The 24650-nt window shown below is 39.7% G+C and overlaps 1 protein-coding gene across 7 annotated transcripts in view; it reads left to right on the top strand.

Moving 5' to 3' along the window:
• ST3GAL3 (ST3 beta-galactoside alpha-2,3-sialyltransferase 3) overlaps window positions 1-24650 on the top strand; it is a 193085-nt gene that overhangs the window by 99233 nt on the left and 69202 nt on the right. For 2 of the 7 annotated variants that reach the window (XM_046662000.1, XM_046662002.1), the window contains 2 exons: window positions 12310-12372; window positions 17207-17299. In XM_046662000.1, coding sequence (XP_046517956.1) covers window positions 12310-12372; window positions 17207-17299 — 156 coding nt within the window. Of the gene's footprint in view, window positions 1-2312; window positions 2488-11107; window positions 11523-12309; window positions 12373-17206; window positions 17300-24650 lie in introns of those variants that run through there. The other 5 variants (XM_046662003.1, XM_046662005.1, XM_046662007.1 and 2 more) reach the window with 4 other exon arrangements.

Here is a 24650-nt window from a genome sequence, read left to right as displayed (position 1 = left end):
CTCTCTCTACTCCTCTTCTGAAACTCTGATTAAATGTTAGACCTTCTCATTCTAGCCTCCAGATCTGTTAACTCCTCTTCCATATTTTCTGTCTTTGATCCTTTTCACATTAAACTGGAACCCCATGGACTCAGCATAAGGAAAAATGAGAACTAAACCTGCACACCCAAACCAGGACTGCAGGAAAGGTTGCCAGAGTTCTTGAGTGGATCAGGGCAATAAGTTAATAAAACAGAAACACTTGATATTCACAGCCAGAGTTCTCATCACTCAGGTGATCCATGAACTCAGTTTAGGGTATTCCAGACTGGCCTTTCCTCCAAGCTCCTGGCAGAAGCAAATGCAAACCCTATGATATGAATTCCTCACAAATAACTTTTCAAGGAAATGAGCACCTCACAGTAAAAAATAACTAAGGACAAAAGGAAACAAAGCTCCATTAGTGACAACCATGAAAAACAACAGAAAGCAGAGGAGGACCCATAAAGACTTCTGAAATTGGAATTACCAGACAGTTTATAAAGCAGTTATATATACTATATTTAAGAAATGAAAGACAATGTTGAACTATATACATAGAATAGGGAACTATAAAATGTAAAATATTAGATTTGAAAAAGAAAGAACTTCCACAGTTGAAAAATACAGTAACCAAAATTAAGAACTCAATAGAAGGATTTAGTAGCCGATTAGATATAGCTGAAGACAGAGCTAGTGAACTGGAAGATGTCAGAAGAAATGATTTATAACAGGAATTGGCCAACTTTTTGTGTAAAAGGCCAAATGGTCAATATTTTAGGGTTTGAGGGGCCTTATTGTCTCTGTTGCAACTACTCAACTTTGCTGCTGTGATATGAAAGCTGCCATAGACAGCACATAGACAAATGAGCATGGCTGTATTCCAATGAAACTTTATTTATGGACACTGAAATTTTAATTTCATAAAATTTGTGTGTGTCATGAAATATTATTCTTCTGACTTTTCCCCCAACCATTAAAAATGTAAAAGGCATTCTTAACTCATAGGCCATACAAAAAACAGATAGTGGGTCAGAGTTGGCCCACGAATCATAGTTGGATGACCCTTAATTGAGAATGCAGCACAGATATATCTGCATGGAAATTGTCTCCCCAACTCAGATGTTTTCTATTCTTGAAATCCTATTATACAGAAATACTCTTAAGATATCTCTCTAGTCAATGATACTCCAAAAATATGGAAATAGACATTTTGGACTTTTTTGTCTTCTCTATATTCTTTTAATTATATCTTTGTGGAATTGTTTTCTATTTCCTTTGGGAAATAGAATAGCAGCATGTGTCAGCACGATAGATTATTTAGAATAATACTTACATGCAGTGGGCTGCACAAAACCTTGTCTTTTAACTGCAGTCTCTGTTATTCAGAAGGGCAGTATTTTTTGGTGGTTAAAAACCTGGGCTGTGGAGTCAGACTGGATTTTTAAAACTAATTCCATGTCTTGCTAGCAATAATCTTGAGTGAGTTATTTAACTGCTAAGCCTAATTTTCCCACTATAAAATGGGGATGATCGAAGGATGAGTGAGATTCAGCCTATCCTGTACCCCATCAATGTCTGGTAATGAGACTTGGACCTCAGCTTGCCTCCTGTACTGTGCCCTAGATTTCATTTCTTCACTCATTCACTTAGCAAATATTTCTTGAGTACTAACCATGTGCTTTGTAACTCGGATAAAACTGAAAATTCTAAGCCATGTGAATGGCCTCATTAAGCTTGATTGGAAAGAACGTCTTGTGAGCTAAAGTCTTAGCGAATGGGAGGGAGTAAATGAGAACAGCAAGGGAGAGTAAGAGGTAATATTTCAGGATAGCATGAGCAATGAACAGGTTTTTGTTTCTTGTTTTTCAAATAAGGATGACATACTGGTAGTTTGAAAGCAGAAGTGGAGTATAAAGAAATAGGAGAGATCCTCAGGTGCATGAGGTATAGTAGAAAGAGCAGCTTCCATTGCACAGGGATGTAGGGGAAATGGTGTTTCCAGGAGAGATCTGGATTCTGTGAAAGCAGAAGATGGAAGGAACACTCACTGAAGAAGCTGAGGATGTAAAGGAACAGTGCTTCACGGAACACAGTGGAAAGTTAGAGTATGGTATGGGGGGAGAGAAGTGGGAACTTGGGCCACGAGGAAGAAGCAGAGAGCAGTGACTTGAGCATGAGAAAAATGACAAGGACTTAATTGAGGGAGTAAACAAGAATAATCAGGATGTGAGGCTACGAGTTGAGTTTTGCTGGCCTCAAGGTTGCTCAAGAATTAATTTTGTGTTCCCCAGGGGTGAGCACTCAGGCTGCTCAGTGCACTCAGCAATAGCCTGACTGGATGATACCCCCAGGGCGGTCAAGTCTGGTTCCTGGGGAGGCTCTGGGTTCTCTGAAAGGAGTCCGCTGTTCAAAGTTGCGGGTCCTGGGGAAAGGCTCAGGGCTACAGGCTGCTGCCCCAACACTGAGGTAAGCACCTCTCGTTCATTCAACAAATTTCTTGAGCAACTACTATGTGTCAGGCAGTATTCTGTGCTCTGAGGATGTACCAGTGAACAAGATGGTCTATAAACAAAAAGTGTAATAAATAAGTAAAGTTTTCAATATTTTGGACGGTGATAAGTACTATGAAAGAAAATATGGCAGGACAAAGGAATGCTGGAGAAGAGACTGAAAGTTTAAATGGGGTAGTCAAGTGGGTTTCATTGAGAAGGTGACATTTGAGCAAAGACTCAAAGCAAGAGAGCGGGTGAGCCCTGCCGGTATGTGGAGGCAGAGCATTCTGAACAGAACCTTAAGGAAATCTCAGTCTCAGTTATGAGGGATATGACACCAGGAGCCAGGAATGTGCCCATTAGTCCGGTGTAGACAAGAGCCATCTGGAGCCTTAAAGGAGCCAGACCTTGGTGTCCAGGTGTGTGTGTTTCCTGAGCTGATGTCAGCCTTCTGGGAGCTGATTTAATAAAATGAAGATTTCATCTGGGTCAGCTGGGTGTGGGTAGGTACTCTGTGCTCTGGGAAAGTTCCTGTCGGCAATGTGGTTTTTTTTAGTCACCATGTGGGCAAGCACATGGGGGCTTTAATGCTCAGTCTAATTTCATAAGGAATTCCATGAGAAGACACAAAGGTATGAAATCCAAAACCAACAACTTTTAACCTGGAAAGGCTTGTGAAAACCAAGCCAAGCCTGTAAACATGGGGCAGGCTAAAATATACCCTGAGGCATGGTTTACTATTTCCAGAACAACCTGACAAGTTCCCTGGGGCTGCAAGGGGAAAGTGTTTATTGAGCACCTCCTGTATGCCCAATGCCACACTAGGTACTTTCAGTTACCTGTTCCTCACAGCAACTGCATGGATGGTCTCATGCAGTCTCGTGGCTTTAAATAGCATCTGTATGCTGATGACTCCCAAATTCCTAGTTCAAGCCCACTCCTCTTTCCTCACACTCCAGACTCGTTTCTCCAATTGCCTCCCTTACTTGGGCGTGTATTAGGCATCTCACACTCAACATGTCCAGAACCAAACTCTTGACACACACCCTGCCTCTGAGAATCTCCCCGACCCCAGGATATGGCAAGTTCATCCTTCCAGTTACTCAAGTCAAAAACCTTAGCATCATATCTTTGACACCAAACTAATTATCAGGAAACCTTAGTGGCCTTACCTTAAATATCTCCAGATCCAACCACTTCTCACTGCCTCCACTACTGTCACTCTGTCCAGACGACCATCACCTCCTGCCTCATTATTGTACTCCTGACTGGTCTCCCTGCTTTCACACTTGCTTCCTTGTGTCTATTCCCACACTGAAGCCACAGTGATCCTGTTAAAATTAAAGATAGATCTGGTTACTCCTGTGATCAGAACTCTCCAGTGGCTCCCCATTTCTCTTAGAATAAGAGCCAGAGTTTTTACCACGCTCAGCCAACACCCTGCACAGTCTGGACCACTGTTCTCTTACTGCATTCCTTGTTTATTATTCCATACCAGCCCCTTGCTGTGCCTCAGATACTCCAGGCCTATTCCTGCCTCAGACTCTTGGCATTTGCTCATTCCTTTGAGATGCTCTATCCTAGGTACCTGCAGAGATTGCTCACTTCCTCACCTTTCCAGACGTTAGCTCAAATTTCCCCTTCTTAGTGAAGTCTTCCCTGCCCATCCCATTTAAAATTATAACCCCTCCCCTATCGGCATTCCCTGTTCCCCTTGCTGGGTCATTTTTCTCCAGAATGTTTATCACTGTTGGATATCCACGTTTTACTTGTTGATTGTCTCCTCCCACTGCGGTTTCACTGGTGAATTCTATCAAACATTTAAGGAAAAGATGATACCAATTCTCTGTAATCTCTTCCAGAAAATACAAGCACAGGGAACGCTTCCTAACTGTTCTGTGAAGCCAGTATTACCCTAAAACCAAAACCAGATATAGACATCATTAGAAAGGAAAACTACAGACCAATATCTCTCATGAACATAATGCAAAAATCTTCAACAAAATATTAGCATATTGAATCCAACAATGTATAAAAAGAATCACAGACCACAACTAAGTGGGATTTATTCCAGGTATGCAAGGCTGGTTCAACATTAGAAAATCAGTTACTGTATTCCATCACATCAATAAGCTAAAGAAGAAAAATTATATGATCGTATCTGTAAGATGCAGAAAAAGCATTTGACACAATCCAACATCCAATCATGATTTTAGAAAAAACTCTCAGCAAACTAGGAACAGAGAAAAACTTCCTCAATTTGATAAAGAACATCTACAAAAAACCTACAGCTAACATCATGCTTACTAATGAGAAACTAGGTGTTTTCCCCTTAAGGTTGGGAAAAGGCAAGAATGTTCCCTTTCACCACTCCTATTCAACATTATACTGAAAGCTCTAGCTAATTCAGTACGAAAAGAAAAGGAAATAAAAGGCATAGAGATTGAGAAGGAAGAAATAAAACTGTCTTTGTTCACAGATGACATGATTGTCTATATAGAAAATCCCAGAGAACTGGCAAATAACTCCTAGGACTAATTAGCAATTATAGCAAAGTTGCAGGATATAAGGTTACTATACAAAAGTCAATTGCTTTCCTATATACCAGCAGTGAACAATTGGAATTTGACATTTAAAACACAATATTATTTATATTAGCACATACACAAAAAGAAATACTTAGATATAAATCTAATAACATACAGGCAGACACACACACACATATATAATATATGGAAAACTATAAAACTCTGATCAAAGAAAGCAAGATAAATGGAGAAATATTCCATGTTCATGGATAGAAAGACTCAATATTGTTTAAATGTCAGTTCTTCCCAACTTGATCTGTAGATTCAACATAATCTCAACTAAAATCCCAGCAAGTTATTTTGTGGATATTAACAAACTTATTTTAGAGTTTGTATGGAAAGGCTAAAGACCCAGAATAACCCACGTAACACTGATGAAGAAGAACAAAGTTGAAAGAGTGAAACTGCATAACTTCGGACTTAGAATAAAGCTACAATAATCAAGACACTGTGGTAGTGGTAAAAGAATAGACAGACAGGCCAATGGAACAGAATAGAGAGCCCAGAAATAGACATTCATGGATATTGTCTGTTGCTCTTTGACAAAGGAGCAAAGGCAATTCAATGGAAAAAAGGATAGTCTTTTCAACAAATGGTGCTGAAACAATTAGACATCCATATGTAAAAATTGAATCTTTCACCTACACTTTTTACAAAATTAACTCAAAATAGAACCTAGATGGAGGCTGTCCTGATGGCAGAGTGGTTAAGTTCGTGCACTCGGCTTCGGCAGCCTAGGGTTCACAGGTTGGGATCCCAGGCACGGACCTACATGCTGCTCATCAAGCCATGCTGTGGCGCCATCCCACATGCAAAATAGAGGAAGATTAACACAGATGTTAGCTCAGGGACAATCTTCCTCAAGCAAAAAGGGGAGGATTGGCGGTAGATGTTAGTTCAGGGCCAGTCTTCCTCACACACACAAAAAAAGGAACCTATATAGACCTATGTGTAAAACACAAAACTATAAAACTTTAGAAGGTAACACAGGAGAAAGCCTGTGTGACCTCAGGTTTGGCAATGAGTTTTTAGATATAAAACCAAAAGTACAGTCCATGAAAGAAAAATTCAGTAACTTGACTTTATTAAAATCTAAAACTTTTTTTCTGTGAAATATACTGTTAAAAGAATGAAAAAGCAAGTCCCAAACTGGAAAAAAATACTTGCAAAAAACATGTTTGATGACGGACTTGTATCCAAAATATACAAAGAACTCTTAAAACTCAACAGTAAGAAAACAACCAGCCCAATTAAAAATGGGCCAAAGACCTTAATAGACACCTCACCAAAGAAGACATACAGATGGCAAATAAGCATATGAAGAGATGCTCATACCATGTCATTAGGGAAATGCAAATTAAAACAACAGTGAAATACCACCCCACACCTATTAGAATGGCTAAAATCTGAAACATTAACAACCCCAAATGCTGCTGGCAAGGCTGTGGAGCCACAGGAAGTCTCATTGATTGCTAGTGAGAATGCAGAATGGTTCAGCCACTTTGGAAGACAGTTTGGCAGCTTCTTTATGAAGGTAAACATAGTCTAACTATATGATTTAACAATCACTCTTCTAGGTATTTACCCAATTGAGTTGCAAACTTATGTCTATATGAAAACTGCACACAAATACTGCAATATTGCACAAATGTTTTACATTGCTCTCATTTATACAGTAGTAAAGACCATTTTCTTTAATTACCTTTAAAAAATTTATAATTGCCAAAAGCTGAAAGCAACCAAGATGTCCTTCATTAGGTGAATGGATAAACTGTGATATATCCGGACAATGCAGTATTATTCAGTGCTGAAAAGAAATGAGCTATCAAGCCGTGAAAAGACATGGAGGAACCTTAAATGCATATTGCTAAGTGAAAGAAGCCAATCTGAAAAGGCTACATACTATATGCTTTCAACTACATGACATTCTGGCAAAGGAAAATCTACGGAGACAGTAAGGAGATCAGTGGTTGTTCAGGGAGAAGGGGAAAAGGGATGAATAGGTGAAGCACAGAGGGTTTTTAGGGCAGTGAAACTATTCAGTATGATACCATAATGGTGGATATGTGGAGACAGTAAAAAGATTGGTGGTTGCCAGGTGGAAGGAGGAAGGGGAAAAGGGATGAACAGGTGCATTATGCACTTGTCAAATCCATAGTAGCTTATGACAGAGTGAACCTTAATGGAAACTATGAACTTTAGTTAATAATAATGTATCAATATTGGTTCATTAGTTGTCACAAATGTACTACACTAATGCGGGATGTTAATAATAGGGGAAATGCAGGGAGGGGCAAGGAGTATATGGGAACTCTATACCATCTGCACAATGTTTCTGTAAATCCAAAACTTATAAAAAATAAAGTATATTAATTAACAACTAATAAAAACAACCAACAACTGAGGGTTTTGAAATCAGAAAGCTCAATGTTCAAATATTCTACCTGCTGCTTACCGGTTGCATTTTTTCCTGTTCATAAAATGGGCATAATAATAACTGTCATACTAAGTTGTTTGAGGATTAACAATAGTGTTAAAAAATAAAACAAAACAAAAACCCTGGTATTGTTCAATAATCACTGCTGCATTCTTCCACTTTCTATTATTTTGCTTCCCAAATCTCTCTTACAACTTTCCTTCCCTTCCATATCCACCATCACCCCTCAGTCCAGGCCTCTTCATTTCTCTGTAGGACTAGTGCATGTCATTCCTCTGCCTAAAAATCCTTCAATGATTCCCCATTGCCTACAGCAGAAAGTCCAGATTCCTTGTCCTGGCAGCAAGACCATGATCTGGTCTCACACACTTTGTTCCAAAAAGTATTTACAGTTCCCGAAATATGCCAGACCCTCTTTGGGCCTTTGCATGTATTGAAGCCTATGCTAAGAATGCCCTTCCACCCTCTTTTCTTGACGTCACCTCTTCGAGAAGCCTGCCTAATCCCCCAGGCCACTTTAATTGCCTCATCTCTGTACTCTCACACCCTGTTTATAACTGTGTGATTGTACTTATATTTGAAGGTAATGTTTTATTTACTTAGCTATCTTGCCTCCTGGAATACAAGCACCTTGAAGGCAGGAACCAAAATGGAAGACTCACATCCCCTTCTGAAACTTTTCCCCCAGATACCCTTAATGGCAGAGGAGCATGAGCATAGACCATACAGCAACCCACTACAAACATAAAAATTCTTTCCTTTTATTTTTAAAAAGTGTTTTGTATTCTGCACCTAATACCTGTGTGTTGTTTTACTGCATTCTTCCCCATATCTTCAAGTAATTTGATGCTCCAGGAAGATGCACTGTGTGCTGTGGCTTTGAGTACCCCTACCCTTTATTGTGACACTGTGACCCCGTTTGAGAAGCTTGAACTTAGTGGATTTAGGAAGAATGTTATCTGGAAATTATGATAATGACCTGTATCTTGTGCTGAGGGCCAATAGAAAAATTGAACGCAGGTTTTCTCTATGATTTTCACTACAGATCATATGAGGTTTAGCCCTTTTTTTGGGCTCAGATAGACGTGAAGACAAGTCTCTCTCTCTGAGATGTTGGTCTTGTTTCAGTGGTGCTCCCTCTCCGTTCCCAGCAGTCTCATGACCTCCTGCCCATCTGGCAGAAGTTTGGAGACAGCCAAGTGAGGTGGAGAGAATAATCCAAATAAGAAAAAGAAAAGAACAGATTTTTTTCCTTGTTAAATTAGTGAAACAATAATAATTCAGGTAATCTAGAAGCAGTAAAAGCAGAAGTCAAATATTAAAGCAGTAGGACATTTGTTTAACCTTTCAAAGAATGCTCTGACCTACATTGTTCCAGGAAATTATTTAATCTTCCATCATTCCCACAAAATGTGTATTGTTATAGCTGTTTTAAGAGTTAAGGAAACTAATTATCTCTTACTTGAGGTTACATAACTACTAAGTAGTTACTTAAACTCCAGTCCTTATACCTTTAAGCCCTGCTACAAAGAAAGCAAGGGCTTCGGTGAGAACAGTGGATGGGTTTTAGAATCAGTTTCTCTTGTCAAAAATGAGAATAATTAGGTCTGCTCCAAGGGTGTACAGAGCCCCAGCTAAATATTTTTTGTAAGTGCTCTGCTATATAAACAAGTTTGTGTGTCCATGTGAGATATAATGATTTATTGATGAAACTATAGAACCAATGGGGAAAGATGAGATATTTATGTATTTCTTTATTATCCAATCAGTACACGTGAGGGTTCTTTATAGTATCCAGACACCATCTCTTTCTCTTCAGGTTCAGGAACCATCTCTTCATGTTTTTTATTGTCAAGTGCATCATTCCTGGCTAATTTCACATCTCCTACCGCAAGAAAAAGGTAGCAATACTACTACTCCAGTGCCATGGCTCTGGAACCTGTTTTATAGAAACAGTATATATCTCCTGCCTGTTCAGTTCTCTAGTATCATTTATTTTATGCTGCTCACATGATTACTCATGATGCCACATTATCCTTATCCTTCATGCTGCCTGTGAATACTGACTTCCAGTGACTCTTCAAGGTTGTGACTGCTTTATTGATGATTACCACAAATGCAAATCCTACCCAGAGTATGTAGGGAAAATGTGAATTGTAATTCGTTTTCTAGTCATGTTAAATGTATCATTTGAACCTACCAAGACTGAATCATGAAGAAATAGAAAATAATTACTTGTAAGGAGATTGAGTCAGTAATCAAAAACCTCCCAACAAACAAAAGACCAGGACCAGATGGCTTCACTGGTGAATTCTACCAAACATTTAAAGAATAATTAATACCAGTCTTTTTCAAACTTTTCCAGAGAATAGAAGAAGAAGGAACACTTCCAAACTCACTACAAGGCCAGCATTACCCTGATACCAAAACTAGACAAGGACACGACAAGAAAAGAAAATTACAGGCTAATATCCCAGATGAACATAAATGCAAAAATCCTCAACAAAATTTTAGCAAACCAGACTTAACAATACATTAAAATGATCACATGCTATGATCAAGTGGAATTTATTCCAGTGATGCAAGGACGGTTCATTGTTCAGACATCAATCAGTGTGATATACCACATTAACAAAATGAAGCGTGGAAATCAAACGATCATCACAGTAGATGCAGAAAAAGCTTTTGACAAAGTTCAACATCCATTCATAATGAAAACTCTGAACAACGTGGGTATAGAGAGAATGTACCTCAACATCATAAAGCTATATGTGACGAGCTCATAGCTAACATATTCAATGGTGATAAGCTGAAAGTTTTTCCTCTAAATCAGGAACAAGACAAGGATGCCCACTCTCACCACTTTTATTCATCATAATACTAAAAGTCCTAGCCAAAGCAGTTAGACAAAAAGAAATGAAAGCATTCATATTGGAAAAGAAGAAGTAAAACTGTATGTGTTTGCAGATGGTATGATATTATTTATAGAAAACCCTAAAGACTCTACCAAAAAACTGTTAGAACTATTAAACAAGTTCAGTAAAGTTGCAGGATACAAAATCAGTATACAAAGATCAGTTGTGTTTCTATACACTAATAACAAGCTATCAGAAAGAAAAATTGAGAAAACAATTTCATTTACAAGTGCATCAAAAAGAATAAAATACCTAGGAATAAATTTAACCGAGAGGTGAAAGACCTGTACATTGGAAACTGTAAGACATTGATCAAAGAAATTGAAGAAGACACAAATAAATGGAAAGATATTCTGTGCTCATAGATTGGAAGAATTAATATTGTTAAAATGTCCATACTACCCAAAGCAATCTAAAGATTCAATTCTATCCCTATCAAAATTTATCAATTAAAATTGTACAGCGTAAACATAGAGCAGCACATCTTTCAACCATGTCTTCTCTTGGGCTCTTTCAGCCCCGCATGCCTGGGTTTAAGGGCTGTACTGCCTTAGAGGATTATTGTAAAGCTAAATTACGTAATTAGGTCAACTGTCTGGCACATGGTTTAGGTACGTAAATGTTAGTTTCCTTGTTCTTTTCTCTACCACCCAGAAAGAAGATGAGTTTTTTATTTTTAAAGAAGTAAAATGTAGAAACAAAGTTGAATTGGAGCCGTCGCAACAGATCCCTGATGGAGAGTCTCTGTGAGAGTGGCCTATACAGCTCAGGCTAAAGCTTTTACAAGAGCTTCCTGGAGAGCATCCTCCTAGCCAAAATGAAATATATTACGAGGCCCTGGAGACAAAGATAAACCACAGTGAAATCAGCTCCAGAATCACTGATCAAACAGTAGAGCGGCCCGGTTTGTTGAAAAGGTATTGCAGTGCCCAGGAGCAGTTGCTGAAAGTCAGGGTCTCCAGAGCTGAGAAATACCACAGATTCCAGATGGCTCAGATCAAGCAGTCCCTCGTCTCCTAAAGCGACGAAGAGACATGAGACAGTGCTGCCAAGTCTGTCATAGATCGCTGTAAGTGGGGCAAAAACTGTAGAAGCCTAGGTTTGCACTGGAGTTCACAAAGGGCAAAGGGTCAGTGATGCCCAGGGCAGGATGGATTGGCAACACCCCAAATATGGGTGAATGAAGAGACTGATGATAATGCAGGAAGAGCCAGCAGACCTGTAATAATGGGGACGGAGGGGAGAGGCAGTCAGAGGAGATAGAAATTGTCCTTAAGGAAAAAAGTTTCCATCTTGGAGTTTGAAAGGATCTAAGTAACCTTTCTTACATAAAATCTATTTCAGAAAAAAAGGAAAATGTTTAATGCTAGAATAGGATTACTAAAGCTAACCTAAGCTGCTTCTGCCATCTCCCAAGTCATGTCATTGTTTAAGAGACATCCCTCTACTAATTGGAGAAAGGCCTCTTCATTGGGAAGGCTAGAGAGGACAGAACTGAGGAAGCAGTGGTGGGGTGAGCTCTGTGGAGGGTTCTTATCTGTGTTCATGCAAGGCCTGCCACACAGTAATATTGGGTAGCTATATTTGCTTGAAAGGAAACGATTATTTATTAACTATTATTTTTCAGGCAGTGTAGGTGTTATAGACATCGTCTTATTTTATTCTCATAACCAGTTCCTCGATCTCTACATCAGGAAATTAGCACATGGAATGAGGGACACATGGTAGGGCGCTGATCTGAGTTCAGTCCTCTCTGAGAGGATTCTAGAAACTAGACTATTGGTCACAAGATGCCCATCACTGATCTGTAGAGTCCTCAGGAATAACCCTCAAAATCCCTTCTCCATTTTCCTCAGCCATTACCACCTCTGCCTGACACTTCCTATCAATCAACTGTCAAGTCAAGGCAACGAATTGAGGTCAGTCCAACATTTTGTTGGGTACTTATATACTCTGTGCCATGCATGGTACTCTGCTCTGCATTATGCTCTGTTTTCATAGTCTAAGAGAGAAAGATATTTAAATGGACAGTTACTCTTCAGTGTAACTAGCGCTAGGCTGTAACAATGTCCTAGTCATCATCGTATCCCTAATCTCAGGCCAATGTCTGGCACATAACAACAAGACTGTTACAGTTAGCATGTATTGAGAGAGAACTATGTGCCAGGCGCTGTACTAAGCACTTTATCCTCAACATAGTCCTCATAGCAGTTTTATGAAGTACTAGCATAATCCTAGTTTTAAAGATGTGGAAATTAAGGCATAGAGCAATTAAATAACACACCCAAAGTCACACAGCTAGTAAAGGATAGAGCCAGGAGACAAATCCAAACAGAGTGACTCTATTGATGCTAAGTGTTTGTTGAATGAACGAACGAATGAGTGAATCAGAGAAAAGAAGGGAAGGAGGTGAGAGAGAAAGGGAGTGTGGGAACAAGGGAGCAAGCTAAAGTGAGAGTCACTTCTAGGTAAAATGGGGTACACAGGCAGGATAGCTTGGTTCTATTTGGGAGGGGAAGCAATCATGAAAAGCTTCATAAAGAAAGTGCTTAAACTGAATGCGCCAGATGAATAGGTCGTCACTGGCCAGGGCAGGGCCGGGTAGCAGAGCTAAGGCCAACCCTTCTACTTTTGTATTACATCTTTTCGCCTCTCACTTACTCAAGGATGTTTCTCCTACAGCTGTCCCGTCTCCACTGCATAATTTCTCCTCCTCTTATTCTAATCAGCTTATAAACATACTAAAATATTTCCTAACCTCAAAAAACATCGTTCCCTGCTTCTTCCCTCCAGCTATGGCCCATTTCTCTGTCTCCCTTTATAGCAAACTCCTAAAAATAGTAGTCTATAGGGGCCAGCCGCATAGTGGAGTGGTTAAGTTCACATGCTGCTTCAGCGGCCTGGGGTTCTTGGGCTCCTATCCTGGGCACCAACCTAAGCACTATTCATTAAGCTATGCTGTGGCGGTGTCCCACATAGAGGAACTAGAATGACCTACAACTAGGAGATACAACTATGGGGCTTTGGGAGGAAAAAAAAAGAGGAAGATTGGCAACAGATCTTAGCTCAGGGCCAATCTTCCTCACCAAAAACAAACAAACAAACAAACTATATTCCATGACTCCAATTCTCCATTTTCTTTTAAACCCAGTGAAATCAGCATTTTGCTCCCACACCCCAGTAAAACAGCCCTTTCAAGGTCAGAAGTAACCTCCATGTTGCCAAATGCAGGTGTCAATCCTATGGCCACACCTTACCAGGCCTACTGCAGTGTTTGACACAGTCTATCCCTTCATCCTTCTTGAGACACTTCCTTCCCTTGGCACTATGCTCAATTGTCATCACACTCTCTCCTGATTATTTTTCTATTTCATGGACTGCTCCTTTTAGCCTCTTTCAGTGCTGCTCCTCGCCTCCCAAATGTTGATCCTTAAAATGCACCCCTGGATCAGGACACTCTCCCACTGGAAGTCATTCAGTGACTCTCTCCTGTGACAGAATCCAGACTTGAGCTGTGTTCAAAGCCTCCACCCTCTGGCTGCCTGCCTGTGCTGCCCCATCTTTCACGTAACGTTTCTGTGGTGCTCTAGAGCACAGCCAGCCCTTGCGAATGTCCTTTCTCACCACAGCCTCCCAAGATCCCTGGGAATCCAGTGCTTCCTGTTTGCAGATGAGGAAGCTGAGAATCAGATTTTCCATCACTGGCCAAGGTCACACAGCTTGCCAGTGTCCTCTGTGAAAATTTCGGATTCCACATCCTATGCTCTTCCCACTTACAACCCATTGCTTGGCCTGATTCCTTAAACTCGCTGCTTCGGAGTGAAGCAGGGGAGTGGAAGTCTGGTTCCTTCTTTTGGGTTCCAGTCTGTCCATCTGGATTTCCTCTTGAGAGTACAGTGGTTTACACTCTTCGCCCCAGGGGTTTGGTAGTCACGTTTGCAGGACAATGGGTGCTCTTAATGGTTGAAATGCTAAATCTCCCAAAATGAAAGGCCAGCTGCAGAGTATGAAGAGAACAAGGGCTGAGTGATTTGATCAGACATCTGTGGGGGCCTCCTGGCATTTGGAGTGTGAGTGCCTTAGAGAAACTAACTATTCTGGCCCAAGGGAGTTGGCAACTGTTAATCTTGCTGGTTTTGACCGCTAACTGCCCCAGAGGTCCCAGCCTGCTGTATGACTCAGAATCCCCAACACTCCCCCTATTCTTCTCTCACTGGGATAGTCAGGAGGCCATTTCTAAGGCATTTTAATTTGGTAATAATTTGACGTGGCCCACTGTACCCGGGGCTATGCTTTTAGAAGTTACTGTTGCTTTCTGAATGGAGGGTTGAAATGGGGAGCTGCTCATCCTTGATATCTGACTACCTTGCACTGTGTGGGAAGAGCCTTCCCTGCTGGGTTCTGGCTTCCCTGTGCTCCAGCTTGCCAGTGCTTCCTCTTCTCCATTATAGGTTACCTGAGTCCGTGGACCCTGGAGTGTCCCATGGCCCTTATTCTAGAAGCACCTTGGCAAAAGTTGGTGGTGTAAACTAGAGAGAGGAAAAATGTGGCCAAAGGTTTGTCTGTTGTTGTACATGCCATCCATCTTTCATCTTCTTTGTGAAACTTTTTGGCATTCAGAAAGACCGCAAGAACCCACAGTACAAGGTAGGCAAGCAGATAATGGGGGATTGGGAGACAAGGATATGAGGGATTCATAATGCCTCACTGCTTGTATACACACTTTCAAAGAGCTGTGCGAGGCCTTCTCCATCCTCCTCTCTATCCAGTCTCTGCCTGCACTGACCTCCTGTGTGCTCTCCTCAGACTCTGCTTCCCTCTGTGATGTCTCTTACTGTGATACACATAGTGCCATGTTAAGAGCTCCTGCACTGGTGTTAGAGAGAAATGGGTTCAAATCCAATATCTACCACTTACCAGCTATATGCTCTTGGATAAGTCTCTTCATCTTTCTGAGCTTGTGTGTAAATTAATAATGAATAGCACCTACTCACATAGCTATTGAGAGGAGTAATTGAAAAAATCTATAATGTTTTAATCACCGTGACTAGTCCAAAAGCTTCCAGTAAGTTCAGTAGTTGCACTGAAATTTATATTTTGTTTCTGAAATCCAGTTGTTAAGAAAATATTGCTATGTAAATTATTTTGTTAAACCTTTGACTTTCTTTTGCTTACCAAATAAAGTCCCGATTCTGGCTTGTCAGTCAGCATTTGCATTTGCATTTGAGGCTTTAAATTTCATTGGTAGGGAAGGGTAAAAAAATGTAGATTTCTAGAAGAAATTACACACGGATACAGATGAGTTTGTATAAATTCAATGAGCAATTACTCTGTTCAAGGCCCTGGACTAGGCCCACAGGGGCACATGAGTGAATCACACAGGACACACAACAGACAGTGGCATGATCATTTCTGGCTATCTAGTACAGGCGTCAGCCCCCTGTCTCCCATACCCACCCCTCCCAGTCCCTGCAGAAGGCAGCCCTGGGGGAATTGCCACAGGGCCCCAGCACAGTAGAGCAGCTGGTCATCAGAGTGTTGGCAGCAGGCCCAAGAGTGGAGGCGGGTGAGGTTGGGACCAGGAACTGGCAACCAGCCAGGGCTCTTCAGGTGCCCCAGCACACAGGGCCTCTAGCCCCAGCAGTCACTGAATGTGTCCTGTTCTTCCGTTGTGGTTTTCCCTAGACTGCAGTGGGCAGAGTTTTTGGTGGCCAGGCAGTGACTCCAGCCCCACATTGAAAACATAAGGACACTGAAGCCCATAGATGTGAAGTGATTTGACTACAGTCACACAGCAGCAAAGCCAGGGCTGGAACACACAAGTCTGCTGAAAATATTCAGCAATCTCTGACTTGTGGATTCCTGAGATTGTCTTGTTTCCAGTCTAAGTGCAGTGAGACTGTCAGGGTCATTTTACTCCTTCAGAAAATTATAAGGGTCTTCTGTGTACCCAACTCTGTGTAAGGTACTGGGGGTGCAGGGTTAAATCAGGCTCTGACCTCAGGGGCTTACAGTATAATGAGGGAGACGTACTGCTAACAGTTACAGTACAGCATGGCAAGTGCTAATGGGGATAAGTACGTTATGTGGGTGGCAGGGAGAGGGACTATGGGAGCATAGAGGTGGCACTTAGCCCCATCTCAGGGTTAGGGTATTACTCCCAGTGAAGTTGACATCTGAGCTTAGTTGTGAAGGACCAGTAGGCATAGCCAGATGGAGGAGGACAAAGAAGAATATTGGAGGCAGAGAGAATAGGTTGCAGAAATAGCCCAACTTATATTTGGTCTCTGTTCAAGGCCCTGAGTGGTTCCCACTGGCTGGGTCATAGCGTGTATGGAGAGAATAGAGGCAGATGAGGCTGGACATGTAGGACCATACAAGGAAGGTTGAAAGGGCAGTATGAGTAGCAAAGCCTGAGCAGCATTCTCGTTAGGTCTCTAAGCTCCACTTTCCCCATCTGGGAGCCTGGATGGGGTTCCTGATTTCCTTGGTGTCAGGCTGACTGCTAAGAATCTATTCAAAAGCCAGTGAGTTCCGTTTACCAAATTCCATTGAGGGGCCTTGCTTATTTATCTACCTATTCCTTTGTGATTTTTTTCCCCCTGAAAGCTTGATGTAGAAAAGGGGCTAAAGTGCTGATTATAGAGAATGAAGCTTTATTCGAGGTTTAAACGCCTACAAGCCCTTCATGAACTAATAACCTGCTGACTGCTCAGTGCCTGGCAAGCTGTGACTTTCCTTCTCTTTCCATAGGCCTCCTGAGTTAGCCACCAAGTACGCAAACTTTTCAGAGGGAACTTGCAAGCCTGGACATGCTTCAGCCTTGATGACTGCCATCTTCCCCCGGTAAGTGCTCCAGTTTCTTCCCATCACCCAGACAACCTGGTCCATGGTCCAGCAGTCAGAGACTCTGCCCTCATGGCAAGTGATATGCTCCTGAGAAGAGGAGATTCTATTGTAAGTTCCCTTCTGTCTTCTCAAGTCTGTGGGTGCCTGGAAAGGACTTTACTTCTAGTTGGTTCCTACCCCAATCCTACTCTATGCCTCGCTACGCCTTACCCACTCTCCTGCTTCTTGGAGCTTGCACCTGCCAGCACAGCTTGTTTCTGTGAGGGGGAGCGAAGAGGTAGAATCTAGGTGGTTGCCACTTGGAAGCCTGGTATCCAGAAGCAGCCAGACAAAGCTCCCCAGCACAGAAGCTCCTGTCATACAATCAGTGTCCAAACTCTTTTGGAAGCTAGGACCAGCTTCCTGGCCTCAGGGAAGTATATCCAAATATAGCAGGGAAGAAATAGGAGTTTCTGAGGCTGACTGTTTTGACTCTTTCCTTCTTTGTCTATTTTGCTTTCTGGAGTTCCTGATTTCCTTGATAGTAGGCTTGCTGAATGAAGCTGTGCCAAACCCTGGGAGTTCCTTTTACCGAATTCGCTAAGAGGCCTCACTTACTTATCTGCCTTTTCCTTTTGGGTTTTCTTTTCCTGCAGCCTTAGTGTGGAGAAGGGCCTGATGTGCTGAGATTGTCTTGTCTGCAGTCTGGAGTGCAGTGAAACTGTCAGGATCATTTTGTACCTTTGGAAAGTTATAGAAGTGTCTGATGTGGAGGGGCTGGAGGAATGGCTGCTCAGGACCCTCCAAGACTCAGGATGTAGCGCTTGGACCACCAGAGGAGCCTAGGGGTGGCCTCTTGGGGTGGGCTGTTCATGGGGGAAGGGCTTTCACCCCATCCTTTAGAAGGCTGAGGTGAGGGCACACAATGTGCTTGCAGAGGAATGCTGAGAAACAGCTTGCCCAAAAGGAAACCCAGGATATTTGGGTTTTATGCTCCTTTTCTTTTTCTGATGTGAGCGGTCCAAGCTTAGCTCCTGTGTAAAACAGGCTCTGCGGCTGAATATCTGGTGTTCAGATAGAGATCTCTTTGTCCAGGGTCTGCCTTCCGAATTGATTCCAAATATTCTACTTCCCCCAACTATTTCTTGAGCTCCTCCTCAGTGTCTGGCTCCACGTTCCATATTCTTACACGTGTTTTCTCAGGCCCTCGTGACTCAGTCCCCTGGGCCAGACACCTGTGAGTGTCCTTGACCTGTATATAGGTTTCTTTTACATTTTCTAATTGAAAGTAATACAAGCATGTGGTTAAAAAAATAAATAACTCAAACACTGCAAAAGGGTATATATTCCCACTCCAGACCCCTTCCCCAGAGACGGCCAATGTTACCATAAATGGGAACATACTGTATTTATTGTTCTGCATCTTGCTTTTTACTCCTAACAATGTATGTTAGAAATTATCCCATTACCAGCATATATAGTAATCTTATTTCTTAAAGATTATGCAATATACAATTGTATGGATATATCATAATTTTATTAAAAGTAAGGCTTACTGAAGCTTAATTTACATACGGTAAAATTTAGTTTTTAGTGTAGTTGTATGAGTGTTGATAAATGCACATCTTTGAGTAACCACCACAACAATCAATAGAACGTTTCCATCATCAGCCCTCATCAGAAGTTCCCTCGTGCTCTTTTACAGTTAACCCCTCCCCTGATCCCCAGCCCCTGACAACCACTGGTTGGTTTTCTGTCCCTGCAGTATTTCCAGAATGTCATAGAAATGGAGTTATATAGTGTGTAGCCTTTTGAGTCTGCCTCTTGCATTTAGTATAATCCATTTGAGAGGCATACATGTATTGTGTATATCAGCTTTATGTTCTTTTTTATTGCTGAATAGTATTCCGTGGTATGGATGTAACACAGCCTGTTTATCTACTTAACAGTCAAAAGACATTTGTGTTAATTCCACTTTTTGGTGATTATAAAAAAACCTCTATAAACATTTGTATACAGGATATTTGTTTAACTTTATAAGAAATTGCCAAACTGTTTTCCAAATTGACTGTACTATTTTGCTTTCCCGTCAGCAATTATGAAAGTTCCAGTTGCTCTACATCTGTGTCATCAGTGTTTTTAATTTTAGCTATTCTAGTAGATTTATAGTGCTATCTCACTGTGGTTTTAAAATGCATTTTACTAATGACTAATCATATTGAGTATCATTTTCATGTGTTTATTTGGCATTCTTTTATCTTTGAGGAACTGTCCAAATCTGTTGCCATTTTTTAATTGATTGTCTTCTTATTGAATTGTAAGACAACTTTACATATTCTGGATAGAAGCCCTTTGCCAGATAGGTGGTTTACAAATATTTTCTTCCAGTCTATGGCTTGCCTTTTCATTCTGTTAACAATGTCTTTCATAGAGCAGTTTTTAATCTTGCTGAAGCCCAATTTATCAACTTTTTCTTTTATGGATTTTGCTCTTGGTGTTTTATCTAAGAAATCTTTCCCTAATCCAAGGTCAGAAGTTTTTTTCCTGTTTCTTCTATAATTTTTATAGGGTTAGCTCTTATGTTTAGGTCTATGACCCTTTCAAGTAATTTTTGTATATAGTGAAATGTTAAAGGTAAGGTTCATTTTTTGCATACGTGTATTCAGTTGTTCCAGAACCATTTGTTGAAGACTATTCTTTCTCCATTGAATTTCTCTGCCATGTTTCTTGAAAATCAGTTAAATGTATGGAAAGATATATGTGGGTCTGTTTCCGGATTCCCTATTCTATTCCATTGATCTTTATGTCTATCCTCACACCAATATCATACATACATAGACAGCCATGTCTTCTGTTAATAAAGACAGTTTTATTTCATCCTTTCCCATCCGGATGCTTCCTATTCCTTTTTCTTGCTTCGTTGCACTGGCTAGACTCTAGTACGATATTGAATAGATAAAGTGAGAGTGAATATACTCGCCTTGTTTCCAATCTTTGGAGGAAAGCATTTAGTCTTTCACCATTATGGTGTTAGCTGTAGGATTTTCATAGATACCCTTTTTGAGATAGAGCAAGTTCTCTTCTATTTCTAGTTTATTGAGAATTTTTATAATGAATAGTATTGAATCTTGTCAAATACTTTTTCTGCATTTTTTTAGATGACCATATATGGCTTTTCTTTTTCAGTCTATTAATATAGTGAATTACATTGATTTTTTTTATTGATTGATTTTTTTAACGTTAAACCAACGTTTCATTTCTGGGATAAACTTCATTTGGTCCTGATGTTTTGTTCTTTTTATATATTGCTGGGTTCAATTTGCTGATTTTTTTAAGCATTTTTGTTTTTCCGTTCATGAGCAATATTGGTCTTTTCTTGTAATCTTTAGTTTTGGTTTCAGGTCAATGCTGACATCATAGAATAAGTGGGAAAAATTCCTTCATCTGCAGATTTCTGAAAGTTTTGTGTAGAATTGATAATATTTTTCCCTAAATGTTTGGTAGAATTCACCAACAAAGACATCTAGGCCTATAATTTTCTTTATGGGAAGGTTCTTTACTAAGAATTAAATTTCTTTAATAGATCTAGGGCTTCCCTATTTCTATTTGAGTTTTCCTATTTCTTCTTTGGTAGTTTGTCTCTTTCAGGGAATTTATGCATTTTGTCTAAATTGTTGAATTTATTGGCATAAAATTGTTCGTAATATCATCATTATTATTTTAACACCTAGGATCTCAAGAGTGGTCCTTTCTTTTATGCCTGACATTGGTAATTTGTATGTTTTCTCTTTTTTTCCTAATCTGCCTGCTTAGTGGTTTATCATTTTTATTGAGCATCTCAAAGAACTAGATTTTAGGTTCATTGATTTTTCTCTATTGGTTTTTTTTCACTGTATTCTTATTTTCTGCTCTTGTCTTTATTATTTCCTACCTTCCACTTATTTAGGGTTTAATGTGTTTTTGTTTGTTTGTTTGTTTCTTAAGGTAGAAGTTTAGACCATTGATTTGATTCCTTTCTAATATAAGCATTTAATGCTATAAATTTCCCTCAATAAACTGTATCAGCTACCTCCCACAAATTTTGATATTGTATTGTTATTTTCATTGAGTTAAAAATTAAAAATATTTTCTAACTTCACTTGTGATTTATACTTTGACCCATGGGTTCTTTTGAAGTGTTTTACTTTAATTTCCAAATGTTTGAGGATGTTTCAGATATTTTTGTTATAGATATCTGGTCTGTTTTTGTTGTGATCAGAGAATATGCTTTGTATGATTTTAATACTTTTAAATTGACTGTTAGGATAAAATATGGTCTATCTTTGGAATATTCTGTGTACACTTGAAAAGAAAATATTTCTGTTATTGGGTATTCTATAAATGGCAATTAGATTAGATTGGTTGATAGTGTTTGTCAAGTTTCCTATATCCTTACTGATGTCCTGTCACTTACTAACAGATGGATGTTGATTCTCTATCAGTTTTTGCTTCATGTATTTTGAAGCTCTTCCCTTTAGTGCATATACATTTAGGATTGTTGTATCCCCTTGCTGAATAGATTCCTTCATTATTTTGAAATGTCCCTTTTTGCCTGGTAATAATCCTTGCTCTGAATCTTCCTTTGGTTGATATTAACGTAACCACTTCAGTCTTTTTAAAATTAGCTTCATCGTGGCATATGTTTTTCCATCCTTTTACATTTTTGTGTGTTGGGGGGAAAGAGTATATTTGTTTTTACACTTGAGCCTCAGAGAAGTTGGGTATTAGGGCTGGTTGGCAGCAGTCCGTCATTTTACATCTAACCTACCTGTCTCTTTATGATTAAAATGGATTTCTTATAGACAGCACATAGTTGAGTCTTGCTTTTTTATCCAATCTGACAATGTCTCCCTTTTATTGGAGTTTTTATACCATTTACATTTAATATAATCATCAATAAGTTTGGGTTTAAATCTATCATCTTGCTATTAGTTTTTACTTTTTTCTTTTCTTTTCTTTTCCTGCCTCCTTTTGGAAGAATTGAGTGTGTTTTATGGCTTCATTTTACCCCACTATTGGCTTAATAGCTCTACCTATTTGTTGTGTGTTTTTCTTGATTGTTCTAGAGTTTACAGCGTATATCTTTAATTTATAATCTATTTTCAAATAATATTATAGCACTTCACTTAGAGTTTAAGAACCTTACAATAGTATATTTCCATTCCCCCTCCTATCCTTTGTGCTATTTTTTTCTTTTTATTATTTTTGGGGTTTTTTTGTTTTGGGGAAGATTAGCCCTGAGCCAACATCTGCCACCAATCTTCCTCCCTTTGCTGAGGAAGACCGGCCCTGAGCTAACATCCACGCCCATCTTTCCTCTACCCTTTATGTGGGATGGCTTGACAAGTGACACGTCAGTCTGCACCCAAGATCCAAACAGGTGAAACCCGAGCCACCGAAGTAGAATGTACGAATTTAACCGCTGCGCCACTAGGCCAGACCCAACCCTTCCTGCTATTTTTGTCAGACATTTTACATCTATATGTGTTATAAACCCACTCAGCATTGTTCTCATCTATTTTTGTTTTAAACAGTGATTTAAAAATGAGCAGGAAAAGGCAACCTGTAGAATGGGAGAAGATATTTACAAATCATTTATCTGATGTGGGATTAATATCTAGAATATATAAAGAACTCCCACAGCTCAACAACAACAAAAAGACAAACAACTGATTAAAAAATGGGCAAAGGACTTGAATAGACACTTCTCTAAAGAAGATATACAATGGCCAACAAGCACGTGAAAAACTGCTCAACATCACTAATCATTAGGGAAATGCAAATCAAATCCACAGTGGGACACCACCTCACACCATTAGGATGACTGTTATCAAAAAAAAAAAAAAAAAAAACAGAAAATAATGAGTGTTGATGAGAACGTGGAGAAATTGGAACCCTTGTGTGCTGTTGGTAAGAATGTAAAATGGTGCAGCCACTATGGAAAACAGTATAGAGATTCCTCAAAAAGATTGAAAATAAAATTACCACATGATCCAGCAATTTCACTTCTGGGTATATACCCAAAAGAAATGAAAGCAAGGTCTCAAATTGATATCTGTACACCCATGTTCATAGCAGCATTATTCACAATAACCAAAGCAGCTTGAGTGTCCATCAACAGATGAAAGGATAAACAAAATGTGTATATGCCTACAATGGAATATTATTAATTTAAGCCTATTTAATAGCCTTAAAAATGAAGGAAATTCTGGCATGCTACAACATGGATGAACCTTGAGGGCATTATGGTAAGCGAAATAAGCCAGTTGTAGAAAGACAAATACTGTTTGGTTCCACTTATATAAGGTATCTAGAATAGTCAAATTCATTGAGACAGAAAATAGAGTGGTGGTGGCCAGGGAATGGGAGGAGGGGCAAATGGGATGTTGCTGTTTAATGAATATAGCAGTTCAGTTTTGCAAGATGAAAAGAGTTCTGGAGATTGGTTGCATAATAATGTGAATGTACTTAACACTACTGAATTGTACACTTAAAAATGTTTTAGATGATAAATTTTGTTATGTGTATTTTACCACAATTTATTTTTTTATTTTTTTGAGGAAGATTAGCCCTGAGCTAACATCCTGAGCTAACATCCTCTAGCAGTCCTCCTACTTTGCTGAGGAAGCCTGGCCCTGAGCTAACATCCATGCCCATCTTCCTCTACTTTATCTGTGGGACACCTACCACAGCATGGCTTGATGAGGAGTGCGTAGGCCCGCGCCTGGGATCTGAACTGGGAACCCCGGCACCAAAGCGGAGCGTGCGAACTTAACCGCTGCGCCACTGGGCCAGCCCCACAATTTAAATTTTTTTTTTTAATTTTTAATGAAGGGGAAGTGGGAAGTCTTTTATGAACTTATTTTTACTCTTTGTCTTTCTTCCTTTCTATAGTTACATAATTCCATATGATATCCTTTTTCTTCTGCCTAAAGAACTTCTTTTAACATTTTTTATGAGACAGGTCTGATGGCAATGAAGTCTTTCAGTTTTGGTTTGTCTGATAAGGTCTTTATTTTACCTTAAGTTTTGATGTCTTTTTTTTTTTTTTACTGAGGTATACAAGTCTAGGCTGACAGTTCCTCACACACAAACAGTACGTTAAAGATATAACTTCATTTTGTTTTGGCTTGCATAGTTTCTAACGAAAGTCTTCTGTCATCCGTTATCTTTTTTAGTTCATTATGTAACGTTTCTATTTTCCTCTGGCTGCTTTTTGAGATTTTCTCATTATTACTGGTTTGAGCAATTTGATTATGATGTTCCCTGTTGTGTTTTCTTTATTTGGCTTGGGGTTTATTTAGCTCTTTGGATCTATGGGATCATACTT

This window comes from Equus quagga, chromosome 5 (genome assembly GCF_021613505.1).
Source record: "Equus quagga isolate Etosha38 chromosome 5, UCLA_HA_Equagga_1.0, whole genome shotgun sequence".
In the NCBI taxonomy this organism is placed as follows: domain Eukaryota; kingdom Metazoa; phylum Chordata; class Mammalia; order Perissodactyla; family Equidae; genus Equus; species Equus quagga.
This window is presented reverse-complemented; position numbering and strand designations above follow the sequence as displayed.